This window comes from Vitis vinifera, chromosome 16 (genome assembly GCF_030704535.1).
Source record: "Vitis vinifera cultivar Pinot Noir 40024 chromosome 16, ASM3070453v1".
Lineage (NCBI taxonomy): Eukaryota > Viridiplantae > Streptophyta > Magnoliopsida > Vitales > Vitaceae > Vitis > Vitis vinifera.
Window position 1 is genome coordinate 21,803,829 of NC_081820.1, and position 15,001 is coordinate 21,818,829.

At 30.3% G+C, this 15,001-nt stretch overlaps 1 protein-coding gene across 1 annotated transcript; it reads left to right on the forward strand.

Annotated features, from left to right (window-relative positions):
* The first annotated feature begins 12,416 nt into the window (after window positions 1-12,416).
* Window positions 12,417-13,853, forward strand: LOC100262691 (WD repeat-containing protein RUP2). The gene has a single exon (XM_002267627.4). It carries the CDS (start codon window positions 12,502-12,504, stop codon window positions 13,648-13,650), a length of 1,149 nt encoding a protein of 382 aa, XP_002267663.1. The 5' UTR covers window positions 12,417-12,501; the 3' UTR covers window positions 13,651-13,853.
* The last annotated feature ends 1,148 nt before the right edge of the window (window positions 13,854-15,001 follow it).

Sequence of the window (15,001 nt, forward strand, 5' to 3'; positions counted from 1 at the left end):
TAACTTTTTTCTCATTTCTACATTGATAGTCACCATTTATATATATTTTTGTCCTTAAAATCAATTCTTTTGAAAACAATAACATCCATATTTTAGTGCTTGTTTTCTGGGACAAAGAAACCATTAAAGGAGTTGGTCAAACATTCTACCCTTCAATCCTTGTTAGATACATCAACTTCTAAGATAGTTTTTCAGTCGTCGAATACGTGTTTTTCCATCATTCAAAATAAATGCTCTAAACTTTTTTCTCATTTCTTCATTAATGGTCATCGTCGGTATATATTTTTATATTATTCCAATTAATTATTTTGAAACCAATAATATCCAATTTTCAGTGTCTATTTTTCCATGGCAAAAAGAAACCATTAAAGGAATTGGTCAAGCATTCTATCCTTCAATCCTTGTTAGATATATCAACTTCCAAGTCTAGCTTTTTGGTCGTCGAAGATGCATTTCTCCATCATTTAAGACAAATGCTCTCAACTTTTTTCTCATTTCTACATTGACCGTCACCTTTGGTATATATTTTTATGTCACAAGCCCAATTAATTCTTTTGAAAACAATAACATCCATTTTTTAGTGTTTGTTTTTCTATGGCTAAAAGAAACCATTAAAGGAATTGGTCAAGCATTCTACCCTTCAATATTTGTTAGATACATCAATTTCCAAGTCTAGCTTTTTGGTTATCGAAGATGCGTTTCTCCATCATTTAATTAGACAAATTCTCTTAACTTTTTTTTCATTTATACATTGACAGTCACCATTTATATATATTTTTGTCCTTAAAATCAATTCTTTTGAAAACAATAACATCCATATTTTAGTGCTTGTTTTCTGGGACAAAAAGAAACCATTAAAGGAGTTGGTCAAACATTCTACCCTTCAATCCTTGTTAGATACATCAACTTCTAAGATAGTTTTTCAGTCGTCGAAGACGTGTTTTTCCATCATTCAAAATAAATGCTCTAAACTTTTTTCTCATTTCTTCATTAATGGTCATCGTCGGTATATATTTTTATATTATTCCAATTAATTATTTTGAAACCAATAATATCCAATTTTCAGTGTCTATTTTTCCATGGCAAAAAGAAACCATTAAAGGAATTGGTCAAGCATTCCACCCTTAAATCCTTGTTAGATACCTCAACTTCCAAGTCTAGCTTTTTGGTCGTCGAAGTATCACAAGCCCAATTAATTCTTTTGAAAACAATAACATCCATTTTTTAGTGCTTGTTTTTCTATGGCTAAAAGAAACCATTAAAGGAATTGGTCAAGCATTCTAGCCTTCAATCCTTGTTAGATACATCAAGTTCCAAGCTAGCTTTTGGGTTGTTGAAAACGTGTTTCTCCATTACTTAAGACAAATGCTTTTAACTTTTTTCTCATTTCTACATTGACCATCACCATCGGTATATATTTTTATGTCATTCCAATTAATTCTTTTGAAAACAATAAAATCCATTTTTCAATGCTTGTTTTCCATTGCAAAAAGAAACCATTAAAGGAATTAGTCATGTATTCTACTCTTCAATCCTTGTTAGATACATTAACTTCCATGTCTAGCTTTTTGGTTGTAGAAGACGCGTTTCTCCATCATTTAATTAGACAAATGCTCTTAACTTTTTTCTCATTTCTACATTGACCATCACCATTGATGTATATTTTTATGTCATTAAAATCAATTCTTTTGAAAACAATAACATCCATATTTCAGTGCTTGTTTTTCCATGGAAAAAAGAAACCATTAAAGGAGTTGGTCAAGCATTCTACCCTTCAATTATTGTTAGACACATCAACTTTCAAGCTAGCTTTTCGATCGTCGAAGACACGTTTTTCCATCATTTAAAACAAATGCTCGAAACTTTTTTCTCATTTCTTCATTGATGGTCACCATCGGTATATATTTTTATGTTATTCGAATTAATTCTTTTGAAACCAATAACATCCGGTTTTCAGTGCCTATTTTTCCATGACAAAGAAACCATTAAAGGAATTGGTCAAGCATTCTACCCTTAAATCTTTGTTAGATACATCAACAACCCTACAATGTTTTTCAATGCTGACACCTTCCTAGACGATTCTTAATTCCCAATAATTTTTTTGAAAATAGTTGCATCCATTTTCTCACAAAAGACAAAAAGTTATTGGTCATAGATTCCTAGTGTTTAGTTTTTCTAATTGGCATTTTTGGACATTATCTAGGCCATAATTTTTTTTTTGAAATTTTTTTTTAGGCCCATTTCTCCATGGCAAATAAGAAATTACCAAAGTAATTAGTCTAGCTTTTCAATCATATCCTGGTTACAAACATTAACTACCTTATAATATTTAATGTTTCTACTTGACACTTTTCCAAATGGTTCACCCCAATAATTATTTTGCAAAAACTCACTTTTCATTGTTTAGTCCTTCTAATTGGTACATCATAGATGTTATTCCTTTTGTTTTTTTGTAAATTTTGTGGAAAACTTCTTTGTGCATGTTTTTCCTTGGAAGATTAATAATAAGGACCACTTAAGGAATTAGATAAGCCTTTACATCAACTACCCCACAATGTTTTAATGTTTGTGTTCACACCCTCCTACTCTTAGGTCTTATGAAAGCAATGGCAACCATTTTTTCATTGAAGACAACAAACTAATATCACTTAAAGAATCATTCAAACCCTTTTTTCTAATATTTCTTAAAGGCTTGTCGGTGGAAATTGATAAGGTGTAAAATATATAATAATTGTTTTCAACTATTTTCGATGATTTGTTTGAGGAATATTTTAAAAAATAATTATTTAAATATAAAAAATGAAGTAATACAAATAAAAGTTGTTTTTAAAAATATTTGAAAATATAGAAAATAGGTTAGAGAATATTTTATGTTTTTAACAAATTTTTATTTAAGAAAAAAATTATTAAATAAATATTTTGAAAACATTCTCCATTCGAGCCTTGAATACCTGTTTTTCATGGAAAGTAAGTCAAGTTTAAATGACTACCATTATTTCTATCATTTCTGGATCCATCAACCACCCATTATTTCATGGAAACAAGAATGACACACACCATGTTTTCTTATCCTTGTATTTTAAAATTATTTTTAAATTAAAAAATAATTTTTTTTTTTTAACATTTAAAAATACCGGCTTGAATGGGTTGTTTTTAAAAATATTTTTTATTTTGATTTTACAAAAAAAAATTGTAAGTTAAATTTATATAATATATTAAATTTAATTCAAGTCTTATTAAAAATAAAAATATTTTTTATTTATAAATAAAGTAAAAAATAAATAGTTTTTAATCAAATATGAATATTAATATTATAAAAAAAATCATAGATTATTTTTTATAAAAATAAAACTATTTTACTATGTATTATAAAACTATGGATATTAACATCTTCATAAAAAAATATAATTAAATCTTTTTGTTAAATAATAATAATAATAATAATAATAATAATTATTATTATTATTATTATTATTATTATTAATATTTTATTCAAAAACAAATAAAGTTTAATATTTTTAATACGCATATTTCATGTTAAGTGGACTTGGGCTTATGTGGTTCGGCATAAATGTTGTTGTGGGCCTTGAGTAAGCCCTTAGTGGGCTACCAGAATTAACTTTGTTGTCGGATACTAGTACAAGGCTGGCTTCTGGCATCAAACTCCATATCGGGCCTGACCCAATTCAAATAGCACATGATCCCAGCATGGCCCAAGCCAATCATGCTCATGCCCTCCCATAAGCTGCCTATGAACCTCCCACTGGACTTGGCCCAGCGGCTCACTAACGAGCCTATTGTTGGGCCTAAATAGCTTGGACCGCTCCACTAATTAAATGTTATGGCCTCAATGGAGTTAATTTTAAACTTAAATTGAAACAAGCCGATTGGAAGACAACCTTGTCTGCACCAAGGCCCAAAACCAATGGGCTTTTCATTATTTTCAAATAACAAATAATTATTATAACAAATTATCTCTTTATTTTCTCCTCTTTGGGTTAAAATATCCATCATCATCGTCATCGTCGTCGTCGTCGTCATCAGTATTGGTCAAATATGACATTTTAAATAACCACTAAATAAATTTTCTTAGCACTAAAGGGAGGTTTATCTAGCCTTTTGAGGACATGATTCTTTTGCCATCAGAAAACTGTTGTGAACTAGAAAGAAGCTTTTAACTAGGATTATATATACAATCATATATGTTAATTAATTTTTTTATTTTTTGTGTAATGACTTATTCCTTCTCATGCAGACATTATATGTTCTAGGTTTATTGAAATCTTACAACTTTAAAACATGTTTACATGATTAAGAAAAGTTCATATATATATATATATATAATATCAAAAAACTTATTTCTCTATGCGATATAGGATATCATATTTTGATTGATTGTAAAGTTGCTAAATTTGAATGTCAAGCATTGTGAGATAGTTTATATAACCAACTATCTTTGGTTTTCAATATTAATTAATATTGTCTTGGATGTTCGGACCCAAATGGGACATTTCTAAAGGTAAAACCACTTGTTTTGTAGGAAAAGGTTGACTAAGAATTAAGTTTAAATTTCTAAAATTGTAGTCACAAATTAAAGGCCAAGTCTTATATCACAAATTAAATTATTTGTTTGGATACACTTGTTTTTTAGTGCAAAGTAAAACATTATATGCTTTATCTATTTATTAGGTAATATGGTCTAGCTTAAGGATCAATTTCAATCATACATAACTAATTATTCTTACTTTTTTAGTCCAATAAAAAATGGTAAAGAAAAAAGAAAGAAAAGAAAAGAAAAAGGGAAATTGGTCTGACACTTTTAGCTAATGCCTCTTTACCTTTAAAGTTTTGGCTATGTGTTCCATACAACCATATTGCTTATCAATTGTATGCCCACTAAGGTACTTCAACTTTAGTCCCTATTCCAAGTTCTCTTTGGAAAAACCCTGAATTATCATCACTTAAAATTTTTTGGATGTTTGTACAATCCTTATATTTACCCCTACAATAAACACAAACTCTCATATTGTTCAATCAGAAGTATCTTCCTTATCTATAGCCCAATTCACAAAGGGTATGTGTGCTTTGACCACATTTCAAACCAAATGTATATAACTCAACATGTTATCTTTGATGAAACAGTATTTCCATTCCAACACTCCACTGTTCCTTCCATCTCTTTGTTGTCTCCTTCCTCCATTCAGTCTTCTTATACCCCAACATTTTTACCCACATCTCCTCCTTTCCTCACTCTATGGTTCATCGTTTCTACTAACTAAGATCCTGCTTGTACTCGTGTCTATCATCCTAGTTCATTGGCTTTACCACACACTACAACCTACTCATCTAATGGTCCTTCACCTTCACCTTCACCTTCACCAACATCTTCAATATCAACCATTATTCCAATTCTTTTTGTTGATTCCGCAACTAACATTGCTAGTTCTTACCCTTAACCCATAAATCACCATCCAATGGTCACACGTGCAAAGGACGACATTTTCAAGAAGAAGGTGCCCATGGTTCACAAAGCTGTTGAACCTCATACCTTTATACAAGTAGCAAAAGATTTGAATTGGCTACTTGCCATGGAAAAAGAATTCACTACCCTCATGAACAACAATACATTGCACCTTGTCCCTACTCTTAATAGTAATATCATCGACTATAAACGGGTTTACAAACTTAAATACAAACCTGATGGGACTATTGATTGATACAAAGCTCATTTGATCACAAAAGAATTGTAAAAGCTTCCACAATTCGCATAGTGCTTGCCATTGCTCTTTTTTTTCAATAGTTGATTTGTCAACTCGTTGTTTAGAATGCATTCCTCAATGGTGATCTTAAAGAACAAGTGTTTATGAGCCAACCTCTTAGGTTTGTTAATAAACAATTTTCTTCTCATGTCTGCAAACTAAACAAACATTATATGGTCTTAAACAGGTCCCACATGCATGGTTTACTAAACTTAGCAACACCCTTCTCGATTGGGGTTTCCAATCATCTAGGGCTAACAATTCCATATCTATTCATCATGTTTTTTAAAATAATAATAATAATAATAATAATAATATTAATGAGACTACAAAGCAAAATACCTACAAATTTGATTAAAAGACGAGTCACAATAATCTTCAAAACTAAACTTTGTAACATCTTTAGGAAAATTTAACCACCGAATTATTGATTTTAAATTACAAATGCCTTCTTAGTTAAACAATTTGTTATTCTATTTGCTTCCCTATAAATATGATGATAATGGTAAATATTTAGGTCTTAAGATAATATTCAAATATCCTCCATTAATAATATAATAGAATTAGGAATATTACTCTTTTTATTATAATAATCTATAACTATTTTTTAGTTATCTTCAATCTCTAGGTTTAAAAATTCATTGTTTTTGGCAACTAATATGTCATCTCTTAAAGTCATACATTCTGCAATAATTATTGAAGGATTACCTATATGCCTACTTGTAACTATTTTTATAGTTCCATTAGAGTCTCTAATAACCCATCCTAAAGTACTTTTATTCTCCATCCTTGAACCATCAAAATTTAATTTGAATCTTCCATTAATCATATGATTTCATTAAATCTATTTTTCAACCATTCGTGGGACATTCCGTCCTTCGATTTGAAGATAGGAGTCAATCATATAATCCTAAATATTTTGAAAGTTTAAGGTAGCATTCTCAATGACGAGAAAAGGGTTGGGTTGGATCTTCCTAATGATGTTTTGATTCTCCTGATTTATGTTGATAATATATTAGTAATCAACAACAATTTCTCTCAAGTTTTCTCATTTATATCCTATCTCAATTCCTATTTTGCACTTTGTGATCTTGGACATCTGAATTACTTTCTTGGTATGGAGGTTCTTCATGTTGACACTACATCACATCTCAATTGACACAAATACATCCAACACATCATGACTCGCACCAAAATACTAGACTCCAAGCCTACCTACACACCTAAAGGTTAAACCTTATCTCAACATGATGACAAAATACTCATGGATAAAACCTTGTGTTGCAACACTATTGGTATTCTCTAATACATAACCATCACACGACCTAATATCACCTTTCCTGTTAACAAGGCTTGCCAGTTCATGTCCAACCCACCAATTCATTGGCTTGCAATGAAAAGAATACTCCTCATTTCATGGCTTACAAATACAATAATCTCCCTCGTTGGATATTCAAAGATATATCAATGTTGATTGAGACTCCTACCTAGATGATCACAAGAGTACCAATAGGTATTGTATCTTCCTTAGTCCAAATTTAATCTCTTGGTCATCTATCAAACATCAAGTCGTCTCTCGAAATAGTGTCGAATTTGAATACTATGGCTTAGCCTCTATTACAGCTAAGATCATCTGGTCCAATCCATTCTGAAAGAACTTTGTATTTCTCAATCTGCTTCTCTCCTAGTTTGGTGTGATAATAAGAGTGCAGCTCATTTAGTTACCAACTCAATTTCTCATGCTCATTCGAAACATATTGAGCTTAACCTTCACTTCATTCAGGATAACGTCTTGGACAAAGATCTCATCATTCACTACATTCTGTCTTCTAATCAAGTTATCAATATCTTCACCAAACTCTTAGTTTTTCAGTTTTAGAATGAAGCTCGACATTGTTCCAAGACCTATGAGCTTGGGGGAATGATAAACAGTAAGAAGATAATTGAAGATTCAAGTATCCTAACTAATATTAGTTGAAGCATCTTAAGAAGTTAGAAAAGTTATTAAGAATTAGATGATCGGTTAAACATTGTAAGAGTTGATTTGATAGGTCAACATAAAAGCAATAAAGGCTAAAAACTCAAGTGTGCTTAGCAAAAGAAATTATTCAAGAAGTTTAGGTCTCCAATTCCATTCCAAAGTCTTTTAGTATGCTAGTTCATTAATTCTATAAAATTATTTTCACCAAGTATTAATTTGAATTATGATCTCATAACAAATAGAAATATTTGGGCAAAGGAACAAAATAATAATTACCTTAAAAAATATTTCTCATGTAAATAATAATTCAATATAACTTCTATTGGATATAAATACTTATTGTAATTTTTTCCCAATAGTGGTTTGATATGGGATGTGATTAAGAAAATGGAAAGGCATATCTTTGATTGAAAAAATCATATCTCTAGTTTCTATTTAAAATATGAAGGTTATTTTTTTAGATTTAGAGATTATTTTATCAATATTAATCAAATAGAAAATTAATACATTTTTTTAGCCTACATATTTTGAACATCCCAATGAAACATAAATTTCATCCAATATTTTACTTTCCCTCCCATAAGCTATAAACTTAATCAGCATAATTTATCAGCTCATGTTTCATTCCAAAATGGAGTATTTGTATATCTAAAACCACCTTTCATAAATAAAGAAAACTTAAGCCCTATTTGGCAATTATTTTCTAAAATAATTTTGAAAAATTGTTTTTGAAAACAATTTTTAAAAATTATTGTTTGAAATTTTGTAAAAAAAGAAAAAAGAAAAAAAAATTTGTGTAAGAATCTAAAATATTTTTAACATGTTTTTTTATATTTAAAAATAACTTTTACATACGATGCTTTATTTTTAATTCTTCTTCTTTGTATTTATATAATTATTTTTAAAAAAAATAAAATAAATAAATAAAAACAACTAAAAAACATCATATTTTTTTAATTTCTTTTCCCCTCCCTAAAATTCTACCCATGCACCGCCCCTCTCGGTGGTGCTTGTGCTCATATATTGGGCCAATAAATTGGTTCCAACGACCGTGCCGTCCAATCAACAAGGAAATATGCCCCACTTGGGCCTCATGGGCGGACAAATGGAGCCCACACACAAAATACCCCCATTTGGGCCTCGTGGCCGGGCAATAAATTCGGTTCCTGGTTCCTTGCTATTACCCTTCTTCAGTCTGCATGTATATGTTTTTCCTTCAGCTTGGCAGCTTCCACATATTGACAGCGACCACTTGAGAGAAAAATGATTTTCACTGTGGCACCGAAACGTTGTAAAACCTGCGACATGAGGATAGGTCAAGAAAATTGGACACTAGAGATTGAATAAAAGCAGCACAAACTGGGTTTCCAAGGATAGAAAGGCAAGGCATGGGCTGAAAATCGTATGATTTTGTTTTATCCGAGGAACATTTGAAGAAGGTGAAGTCGTATTCAAGTTTGCACTGAAAAGGGAAGGCAGCTAAATTGATGTTTCCAAGCTACCTTGGAAGGCAATTATCAGGGTCCCGAACAAGAATATATTATGAATTATATAAAGAAAAGAATAATAAATATGCTTAATTCGATGCCTTCCAACCTCTACAAAAAATGTCATGTTGATCTCTAGTTTTTTCTGCTCTTGGTGACTTCATATGCAGGGAAAAACTTATGGGGGACAAGAAAGAAAGTCCAAAAGGGGCATACAAAGAGAAATTAAAGGTCATCATGTGGATAAAGATGAAAATATCAGTAATTACGGATATATCCGTACTTCCATTAATATATTGGATATATCAAACATATATCGATATATATTTTAACATAAAATATCGGTAAATCTAAAATTGATCGAAAAATTATAAAAATATAAGAAAAAACTCTTAAAAATAAAATTAGAAGTATAATAGATATTTTAAAGTTGTTTTGTTCAAAAATTGATATATATATTATAATTTATCATATTTGATAATAATATTATATGCGTTGATAAAAAAAATATGAATTTCATAACTATACATTTATTAGTAAATTATATCAAATATTATTTGATAACAATATTGTGATATTTGATTATAATAAATCTAATTTAAAAATATATTTAATATTAAAATTATAATTCATTTAATTCAATTGTATTAAATGATATAAAATAAATTATATATATATAATTTTTAATATTTAATTAATATATTAATGATATTAAAAACATTATGAAGAAAATTATCACCATAATTTTTATATTTTTGGTATTCAAATAAATGAAAATTTTTCATTTAATTATAAAATAGCTATAATTAATTTTTTCCATAAATTTTTTTTTTAATTTATGTTTATATGATGAATTTGAGCATATGTATATATTTGCTGCAACTTATATAATAAAGGGCAAACTTACCCCACCAATTAGCGTAATGCATGAAGAACCTTTTGATCGGGGTTTGATTGCGTTGATCATCCCAACATATAGCGAAAAATCGACAAAAATACTGATAATTTACTGAAATAACAAGGTACTCATATTTTTCTTTATATATCGTGTTGAACTCCATTGAAATTTGATATTTCAACGATATATTATCGAAATATCACGATATTTTAATCATTACGTGTTTGTGACATATTTTAGTATGAAACTTTATAGAGGAGAATTCAAAAAAGAGCATTACTAGTAGTTTTCCCTCATTTGCAATTCAAATGTTCATCACTTTATAAATACAACTAAGTAATGGAATTCGGCTTTTGGTTCAAAAAGAGTATCATCAAAAGAAAAAAATATTAAAAAAAAAACAATTTTTATTTATTTGGTTGTCCTATAAAAAAATAAATATAATTAATTTTTAAAAAAAAATTATTTATTTTTAAATTATTTAATCTTTATATATTAAAGTTAAAATAAGTTAAATGAGTTTGATTTTTTAAAGTAATATATAAAAATAATTTATTAATTTTGAATTTACATTTTTTTTATTAATTATTTTTTTTTCTTTCCATTTTCTTTTGAATAATATTTTTCATAAATTTTCTAGAAACCAAACATAATCTTAAAAGTCATGATTTTAACTTTTCAATCTATAGAAGACTTAAAACTTAATTTCTAGGTTGCCAATTTGACCTCTATAAACATGGTTAGAATCAAGATTTCAGCTTTTCAAATGAGAAGCCTGTAATGACTATAGATGTTTACATGCTATATTGATGAAAAAAATTATTGTAAACTCAGCCAAATTGACTTTAAGACTATGTTTGATTTTAAAAAATTTGGGGAAAAATGTAATGAAATGAAAAAAAAAAAAGTAAAAAAAAAAAAAATTAAAATCAATAAATTATTTTTTATATATTACTTCAAACTCATTTTATTTATTTTAATTTTTCATAAAAAAACATAAATTTCTATCTTATTTTAGTTATATTTGTTTTTTTATGATATTTTTTATAGTACAATTAAATGTAAAAAAATCACTTTTCTTAATTTTTTTTCTTTCTTTTTTTAGTATTTTCAAGAATCAAATAGAGTGTAAAATAAAAAATATGTTATTATGCGTGGGGATTTTGAAAATAAAAAATAAAAAATTAAAGTTTAAAAAAATATTTATTAAATGTTGTATATTTTTAAAATTGTAGTTTTTTTTATTTAAAAAAAAACTTTGAATTATTATTATAAAAAATATCATAAATTCAAAAATAATTTCACCCATGTTATTCTTTAATAAATATTTTTTTAAATTACTGTATTTTTTAATTTTCGAAAAGCGGGCATATGTGGCGGCAACTTGGGCCACATGGCCCAAGGCCTGTTCTGAATTAATCCTGTGACATGTACAGCAACCAGGATGGACGAGAACATCTCCCAAGGGATCAGAAACTGAACAAATTTAATTAATCGACACAAAAATCCTTGATGCAAATTTTGCGTAGAAACTGAGGATACCGTGTTAGCATGGAAACCAAGATTTGTCTGCATTTATGTCTGAATCAATAATCAAAATCCCTTCCACTGTCATGTGTCACTCATGAGAATCCACAGACCCACACCCTACCCAAAAGCAAAAAAAAATCTGAAATCTGCAAACCGAAAAGCTAAGGTGAGAGAGAAAGGAAACCACCCTTTGTTCTTTGGCCATGGGCCCATGGCTGGCCGATAAAAATCCACAAATTTGCATTTACTTCACTTGAGCCTTTACTCTTTAATGGAGTACGTAGCAGTTGGTGTGGGGGCATTGGGCCCCTTTTATCATATATTATATCATATCTAGATGAATAAGTGACTAGACAAAAGGCTTGCCTTGGACCACGTAACGCAGAGTCTTAAAGGAGCCTCTGTCCACAGCATCCAGTTCTGGAATTGAGGCACAAAACCATCCACCATTTCCTTTGCCTCTCATCCACTTGATATATCATTTTTTTTTTCATTTATTTCCCATCTCTAAAATATATCAATTTTAGATTATAGTTTTATAACACTTTCTATTTATAAGGTTTGTTACAAAATACCCAAAATGCCCATCTTGGCAGCATGAAATTGCACCCACAATCCCTACTCCATGCATGAATTTTAGGGGATTGGGAAAATGGCATTATTGTAATTAGGTGTAATATTGAGGGTTGTTGAATGAAAGAGGAATGGATATAAATTAAAAAAAAACTGAAAAAGGTATAAAGTTGAATTGTTCTCCATTATCCGGGCAAGATAAGGTTGAATGAGAGTCTTTCATTGGTCGGAAAGACAAGAGATTCCACCACTGTCATCACTTATGAATGGGAAATGAAAAACTTCTCAACGCAATTCAATCCTCAAAGCCCAGAAGTAGAAAACCCAAACATACAAGAAGAAAAGGCAGAACAACACATAGAAGAAGAAAGAGCTAGGTGCGACTGGGAATTCAATCTCTCCACTGTTGTTACCTCGAGCTCCACCGGAGCCAGCACTGACACCATCGGCGTCATAGAGTTCGACCCCTCTGATAACCTCGTGGCCACTGGAGGAATCGCTCGGAAAATTAGAGTTTATAGTGTAAAATCCTTGTTGCCCGGCGAAAATCATAGCCATGGTGAGCACAACGTTAAATTGTTACAACACAATAATGCATGTGACTACTATATATGGACCCCGGCTAAGCTCAGTAGCCTAAGGTGGAAACCGGGCTCCTCCGGCCGAGTACTCGGCTCCGGCGACTACGATGGGGTGGTCACCGAGTACGACCTCGACCGGAAAATCCCCATTTTCGAGCGAGACGAGCACGGTGGACGTCGAATATGGAGCGTGGACTACTCACATTGGAATCCGTTTGTGGGTGCGTCGGGGTCTGACGATGGCACCATACAAATGTGGGATCCACGTTGCGAAGGAACAACGAATGTAGCGAAAGTACGACCCAGTGCGGGCGGGGGCGCCGTGTGTTGTGTGGAGTTCAACCCCTTCGGCGGTCCATTGGTCGCCGTCGGGTGTGCGGACCGAAGAGCCTACGGCTATGACGTGAGGAAGATGGTCGACCCGGTACTAATATTCGACGGACACCAAAAACCGGTGACCTACGTGCGGTTCCTGGATGAGCATATGATGGTAACGTCAGGGACGGATGGGTGCTTGAGGCTTTGGAGTATGCATGATGCCCGAATGATTCGGGTGTACATGGGGCATATGAATACTCGGAACTTTGTTGGGTTGTCAGTATGGAGGACAGGCGGGTTACTGGGATGCGGGTCGGAAAATAACCATGTATTCGTGTATGACAAGAGGTGGAGTGAGCCCATATGGGTGCATGAATTCGGGGGAGGGAGTAGAGATGGGTGTGACCCGAAATTTGTGAGCAGCGTGTGTTGGAGGCAAGTGGGTAAGGATGTGTGCACCCTTGTGGCTGGTGGGTCGGATGGGAGTCTGCAGGTGATTTTGGGGAAGAGGAGGGCATTTTGATGGTAGGACAAATTTAGTGAAACAGGAAATTAAAGACTAGTATCTATTAAAAAAAGAAAGGAGAAGAGAGAAATAGATGATGATTTGTTTAGTTGTTCGTGTCTTTTTTCTTTGATGTTAACTAATGACTACTTGTTCCATGTTTAAAAATACAATGAAGAAAACATTGGGAAGTTGGTAATTCCTTCTATGAAAAAAAAAAATGGACAATTGCTTATTATTGTGTTTTTGAAATGAATATTATTTTCTAAAAATATCTCTTAGTTGACTTTATTCTATGACACAACACTTGAATCTAGTTAAAAAGTCAATATAGTTTTAATTATTTTAATTTAATAATTATAATTTTTTTATGGTGGTCACTAAAAATATAAATGTAAGATGATGATCGATGAAATAAGAACATAATTTATAGGGTTGCATTGTTGCACAGTAGAATCTCCTTTTGCCTTTAGCAAACTAGCTTACATGAAAGGAGTGTTTGGTACATTTTTTTTTAAATTTTTTTTTTCAAATATATTTGTCAGAAAACAAAAGCAAAATGGTAACCAACCTTTACTGTTTCAAAATATATGCTATCATTCTAGGTATTTAAGGTTGGTATGTTAATTGTGCTCAAAGACAATAAAAAAAATGCTATTATTCTTAGTATTTAGGGTTTTTTTTGTTAATTATTTTGGAAATAAGTTTTTTGTTTTTAGAAAATAAAAACACTAAATATGTTTGACAATTAAAAAAGAGAAAATAATTTTTATTCTTGAAAACAAAAACCATTTGTTGAGAATAACTTTTGGTTGTTTTCACTTATTTTCTAAATATTGTTTTAAAAAATAATTATATAAATATGAAAATATTTCAAGTTTTCAATCAAACATATATATATATATATATATATATTGAATTATTCATTCTCTCACTGTTGGAAAGAAATTTTGTTTATGTTCAAAATAAACAAATATGTCATGATACTTTTAATTAAAACCCCATTAAAAAGAGTTTCTTAAGTGTCGGAAATAACATTCCAAAATTAACCACAATTTCAACTTTGAAGGATGTTTGAGAATCTAATATTTTCCCATGATTTCATTGCATTTTAGACAAATAGAGAGATTCGGGTTTTTCTTCTTATGCGAGAAACAAGTGTTTTAAAGCTAAAATATTCTTAGTTTAAAGATTATTATTATTTTTTTAAATATTGTTGGAAAGTATCTTAAATTTCTAATTAATATAAATCCTTTCGATTAAAAATATTATGAAGAATATTTCATATTTTTATATGTGATTGTAATATTAAAATTTTTAAGAATATCCCTATAAATATTTTAGGTCATGAGGAGAAAGGTTATGAAAT

What these genes read in the sequence shown, in the direction of transcription:
- LOC100262691 (XM_002267627.4), top strand. Translation starts at nt 12,502, where the DNA reads ATGAAAAACTTCTCAACGCAATTCAATCCTCAAAGCCCAGAAGTAGAA.